Here is a 6,412-nt window from a genome sequence, read left to right as displayed (position 1 = left end):
GGAAGGAAGGAAGGAAGGAAGGAAGGAAGGAAGGAAGGAAGGAAGGAAGGAAGGAAGGAAGGAAGGAAGGAGGGAAGGAGGGAAGGAAGGAGGGAGAAAGAGAAAAGGAAGAAGGAAAGAAGGGAGAGGGGATGGCTCTTTGGGAATCTTGGGACCCAGAAATATTCCTCATGCTTGCCTTTGTGCAGCCCAATGATTATCTCCTACTACCCTAGGAATAGCAGTGAGGAGAGGGGTGTAGGTATCCCTAGGGTATTATATGTGACTGCAACTGAACTTGCTGCCCTGAAACCAGGAAGGTTTTCCCTAGGGAGTTGGGCCATGATGAAAGACATATCCGGGATCCTCAGAAGCTATATCCCTGGAAAAAAAAAAAAAACCTCCTGCACCATTCCCCCTCTCTCGGAGTGCATCTGGCTAGAATCCCAAAACCCTCATAGTGATACATGCTCACCCCCCAAACATGATTCTCTGTGAAAAAAATGAAACAAAACAACTTAGTTTGCATTTCATTCATGAACTAAAATTGCTTTATAATGAAGTGTTAGGGCAAAGAAAACTAGGTATTATGCTTGCAATGTCTTAAAACATGCAAAAGTTTTTTTAAAAGCACAAAAAATAATTTAATTTTCCAGCCACTGAAAGAAACACTTACCATTTTAACAAGTGGATTCTTTTATTTCCCTGGAAAACGACAAGCCCCATAGCTGTGAATCCTAAAAATGTCGTCGTCCCAGTTGAATCCTTAAAAAAACAATTTGAATTTTTTAAAAATTAAAATAAATAGCATAATCTGTTATGTTGCCCATAGTCCAGGTTAATTCCTGTTAGGATGAGCCATTGAGCAAATGTTTCCATGATGAGCTTTTCTGAACAAAAAGATTTGTGAGAGCAGAGACTCACAGGGAATGTTGACAGAGGTGGCCAAAAATGGGGCACAGACAAAAGCTCCTCTTTCTCCTCTCTCTGATGATGACTTAGTAAGTGTAATTCAAAGGCTTATTTTGACATGTAATTCTGATCACCTGTGGTTGGCTTGGAATGCTGAACAATGAGGGCACTTTGTTCTCATAAAACATTCCTTCAAAATGTAAAAAGGCTTTTAGAGTGGTCAAAACATGAGCCTTTTTCAACCAGTTAAATAATTTACATGCAGAAACACAAAAATCAAAACTATCTTGTGTTTCCATAAGATAACTTCTAATTTTTCCTTCACCCACTTCCCAAATCATTGTTTGGAAACCCATTAATGTCTATACTAGCCTTAGGATCACAGATTTAAAGGGCGAAGGGATCTCAGGTGACCTATGTTCAACCCCTTTCATTTTATAGTTGAGAAAAATGAATTACAACAGAGCAAAATGTCCTGCCTAATGTCACAAAGGTGAAAAAACCATGATTTGAACCCAAGTAGTTGGACTCCAAATCCAGTAATCTTTCCACTGCACAAATCACTAGTATTCCTTTGACCCTAGAAAACAAGCCATCTATTTAATAAGCAAATAGGGGCCAGAAACACTTGGAAGCAGCTCTGAAGTATGTTATAACAACCTACTACTGGGGGAGACCAGACCTCATCCAGAGTTCTCAGAGAGCAGAGGCTAGGGGTTAGAGATGGCTAGGCTTACAGATGTGTGTGCGTGGTTTTTTTTTCAGATGTAGAGTACTGCTTTCACTGGATATTCCTTAGGGAAGCATCACAGAGGCTATGTACTATGTGTCTGGCTAGCAGTTCACCTGCTACCCAGAAACCACTCTGCTAGACATTATGCTGTCTATATTTTGGTATGGATTTGTTGCTCCCCCATTAGAATATAAACTCTTTGCAGGTAGGAATTGGTGTCTAGGACAAAGTCTGTTCCATAGAAAGTTCTTTATAAATATTTGTTGATTGAGAAATTACCTTGCAGGGATGGGGATCCACCCCATATGTTTCCAAAGTATGTGCTTTCAGTAGTAAGTTAAATTCAGCAACTGGTGGACTCTGGCCCCTGAAATGACACAAGAAAAAGGTGGTTATCAGGAAAAGAATAGGAAACATGTCTTGCTCCATTTGATAGACTGTAGTTGCCAGAAGCAGATAACGGAGAGAAAAACTCATCTTCAAAGGCAATCACTTGGACTAATCCCATTTATCATCAAGAGATAACCTTCCAAAAAAAATCTGCTCCTGTCTTATTCTCCCACTAATCTTTCCACATTTAGCCTAGTGGTATTTGATGTATGCTTTAGGAGTACTCTCGTGACCCATACAGTTAATCAAGATTATCAAGTAACTAACAAACATAGCCAGGCAAAGTCAATCTTGATATGAAATGAGCCTCAGCAACTGTCCTTCCCAACTCATTTCAGATTATCCAGAGTAAATGGCATTCCTTTCAGCTTAGGGGGATAAACACAGCAATCACGTTACAAGACCAGCTAAGACACAAAGCTAAATATAGCACCCCAGTGGGGGAAATCATCCTTTCCATCACAGACCCTTACGTTTTTTAAGGGATATCTTATTCTTTTAAGACCTATACTATTCTTCAAGAATTGATTCAGGAAAAATGCTATAGTTTTTGTTTTGGGGGTTTGTTTTGTGTTTTTTTGCTTTAAAATCCTTTGAAACCATGATCACTACCAAGGTCACGTCCTCTAGAACTTAACAACATTCCAATAACAGTAGTATTTTCAGCACATCACACAGATTCGTGAGGAGGCACCAGATGACTGAATATTCTTCCCACTGGGACTAGGATCTTATTCCTGACTCTGCCATTTAAAAACAATAATGACTAATATTTATATAGCTTCAAGATTTGGAAAGAATTTTACATACATTATCTCATTGGATCCTCACCAACAACCCTAAGAGGTGGGTGCTATTATCATCCCCTTTTAACAGGGGAGGAAACTGAGGTAAAAAAAGTGAAGTGACTTGTCCAGAGTCACTTAGCTAGTAAATGACTGAGGCAGTGTTAAAACTCAGGTCTTCCAGACTCCAAGTGCAGCATTGTCTCCACTGGGCCATTTACTTGACCTGTGACCCTGGATAATTCATTTAACTTCTGTGGGACTCAGTTTCATTACCTTTAAATAAGGGGTTTGGGATAAATGAGCTCTTAAATCCTTTTACAATCTAAAACTCTGTGAATTTAAAATTCTTTCTAGAACTACAAAGTACCAGAGAAAGAAAACAAAACAAAAACAGAATGATTTAGAAAATAACCATTTCCCCAAATGAGTTTTTCATTCTTATTTTAAAGGAAAATATCAATGCACTTGTAATCTCATCTACAGGGATATTTTCCCTCCACTGGTACAGATTATAGTCCATCCATACTCACTTCATGGGCCATTCTTGTTCTTGTTCTCTAATGGATACTCCAGAGATCAAGAAGTCATAGGGTCATAGATCCAGAGCAGGAAGGAACTTCAGAGGTCCTCTTGTCCAGCTCCCTCATTTTATAGATGAGGAAACTAAGGCCCAGGGAGGTCATGACATACCAAAGTCATAGGACATAATCATGCAGCAAGAACTCAAAAGGGACTTCAGAGGACATCTAATCCAAACCCTTCATTTTACAGAGAAGGCAACCATTTGCCCAAGGTTAAAGAGGTGAGATTGGAACAAGGTCCCATACTCTATAGCCAAATGATCTTACCACTGTTCTATTTTGGGGGTGCATATAAATATTGAACTAGGGGCGGCCAGGTAGCACAGCAAGTAAGAACACTGGCTCCAGTGTTGAGAAGACCTGGAGATCGAATCCCGGGCTCAGACACTTAGCACCCACCCAGAAACACCTGGCCGTGTAACCTTGAGCAAGTTACTTAACCCCAATTGCTTAGGGGCGGCCAGGTGGCTCAGTGAGTAAGAGCACCGGCTCCAGTGTCGGGATGACCTGGATCAAATTTGGGCTCAGATACTCAGCACCACACCCAGAAATAACTGGCCATGTAACCTTGAGCAAGTTACTTAACCCCAATTGCTTTAAAAAAAATAAAAATAAATAAATATTGAACTAACTAGTAAATGTCTAGTTAACTAGAAAACTCACAACACTCTCTATTTCTTTGTTTAAAGCATGAGCCCATGATTTCATCATCCTAAGGAACTCCCATGATGGAAGTTCTCTCCATTGACGTGGAGTGGCAATTCGCCTAGAATTTATACCCTTAAAAAAGTCAGGCATTGAGTTTCCCCTTGATCTCATAGCCAGTATGTGTCAGAGGTAAACCCCATACTAGGTCTCCCTAACTCTAAAGCTAGCTTAGAGAGCTATGTCACCCACTATGTCAGGCACTTTTTACAAACTATTATAATAAAAGAGCTTCTCTCTCTGTCTCTCTCTCTCTGTCTCTGTCTCTGTCTCTCTCTCTCTCTCTGTATGTGTGTGTGTGTGTGTGAGAGAGAGAGAGAGAGAGAGAGAGAGAGAGAGAGAGAGAGAGAGAGAAGGAAGAAGGAGGAGAGAGAGATGGTCTGTATTCCTTACTTACAGCAGATCATCTTAAATCAGATTTCTGGACCCAGATGTGAATTGGTTTCATGCCACCAGCACACCTTGTGTTGACTTTGACACACTTTGATGACAAGTCATCTATTATCAAGACAGTCACCAATACTAATGTATTTCTGATGATAGGGGAAAACAATTTTGGAAAGTTTTTCCAAGTATTTAAACCTAAAGATAAGTGATTTTCTCTAAGCAAGTCTCTTTTTTTTATTTCCCAAATGCCCCTGAAATAATTTATGCCCTGAGCAAATGTCCTTTCCTAGAAAAATGGAAGTCATTCTTTGAATCTAACTACTGGTTTTTATTTCTTGAATCAGGTTCTGCATATATTCTGGTACTGTCTTCCAATATATGGAAGGAGCTGTTTTATCTGGCACTAGACCAACAACAGCTCTAAAATCTGGTGTTTCTGATGTGCCCCCAAACCAGCCTTTAGTCTAGTTGCTAGGGTTGATGCTGAAACTAAATGGATTCTGTACTGAAGCATCTCAGGACCTAACATAACCAGAGGAGATTATCTCTGCTCTGTCAAACCAAAGACACTCTTTTTACATGCACAGTCACAGCCCTGTTACATTCTGATAAGTACTCCTATGGTCTGAAAAGGAGCTCATTTTCTTTATCTATTAAAACTTTAGCACCTACCTTGGCAATGTGCCACAAATTTATTTTCAAAATGCAGCCTATCATAGAAGTAGTTTTTAAAGCTCTGTGCCAAGAGTGGGAAATCTGCAGCCCCAAGGCTCCTCCGGGTCCTCATATGCAGTTCCTCTCTGAAATTCATGCCACACCACAAAGGTCACATTCAGATTTAGGTCTAACAGTTTAGGAAGGACAATGACAATATGGACTTTGTCCAGGGAAGGGTGACCAGGATGGTGGAGAGGCTTGAAACCATGAGAATATTTTAAGGCCAGAGAAAGGAGGACTTAAAGGGACATGATAGTTATCTTCAAGTATTTGAAGAGCTGATGCAGAAGAATGATTAGAGTAATTCTTTGTGCCACTAGAAGACAGAACCAGGGCTAGTGGGCAGAAGTTCATAGGAATAAGATGTCATCTCTTTATATTAAAACTTAGCAAATATAAGAGCTCTGCAAAAAAAAAGTAATCATACACCTTCTGAGTAAGTTCCCCATTACTGGAGGTATTCAAGGAGGGTCTAAATGAATATTAGGGAGGAGGGGGCTGTAGAAGGGATTCATTCAGCTCTTGAAGGAAACTTCCCTCATTCTCCAACCCCCAGTTGGAAGTAATCTCATTCTTCCCTGAATTAAAATAGCACTTCACAACTCCATTATTATACTTTCATAATATACTTTATAGTAGACCATTCCCAACCATAGGGATTTTTTCCTCCTCTGAAATCCTATACACTTACAGTAGAACTCCTAATCGTGGGGCCCCAGGTGCATGGTTCTACTTTCTATTTTTCATCCCAACCAGTCTAAACATGCTCCTAGAACCACTTAACTTTTTAATGATTTAAAAACTTATTATTATTCACAAGTAAAATAGACTTCATAGTTTTGTTTTGTTTTTTTTTTTTTAATACCCTGTACAGTTTCCACCTTCGGTTGCCTGGAGTTCAATTAGAAGTTCTTATTTGGAGACCCTACATGCATAGTCCCAATTCAACTAAATCCAGGAGGATTCAACACTATAAAAATCACTGCTGACTAGGAATCAAATGAGAGTTGGTAGAGGCAGCTAGGTGGTGCAGTAAATAGAGTATTGGCCCTGGAGTCAGGAGGACCTGAGTTCAAATCCAGCCTCAGACACTTGACACACTTACTAGCTGTGTGACCTTGGACAAGTCACTTAACCTCAACTGCCTTGACCCCCCCATATGAATGAAGAGACAGAGAGAGAGAGAGAGAGAGAGAGAGAGAGAGAGAGAGAGAGAGAGA

The 6,412-nt window shown here is 40.0% G+C and overlaps 1 protein-coding gene across 1 annotated transcript in view; it reads right to left on the bottom strand.

Moving 5' to 3' along the window:
- The window catches only part of FRMD3 (FERM domain containing 3), a 348,473-nt gene that overhangs the window by 58,657 nt on the left and 283,404 nt on the right, over nucleotides 1-6,412 (bottom strand). The window contains exons 7-8 of the mRNA XM_069105383.1: nucleotides 1,904-1,991; nucleotides 656-744 (exon numbers count right to left, since the gene is read on the bottom strand). Coding sequence (XP_068961484.1) covers nucleotides 656-744; nucleotides 1,904-1,991 — 177 coding nt within the window. The remainder of the gene's footprint in view (nucleotides 1-655; nucleotides 745-1,903; nucleotides 1,992-6,412) is intronic.

This window comes from Petaurus breviceps, unplaced genomic scaffold (assembly GCF_028583685.1).
Source record: "Petaurus breviceps papuanus isolate PSGF00001 unplaced genomic scaffold, PetGlider_PUasm1.0 138, whole genome shotgun sequence".
Lineage (NCBI taxonomy): Eukaryota > Metazoa > Chordata > Mammalia > Diprotodontia > Petauridae > Petaurus > Petaurus breviceps.
The sequence above is the reverse complement of the archived record's forward strand: the minus strand, read 5'-3'. Positions and strand labels throughout refer to the sequence as shown.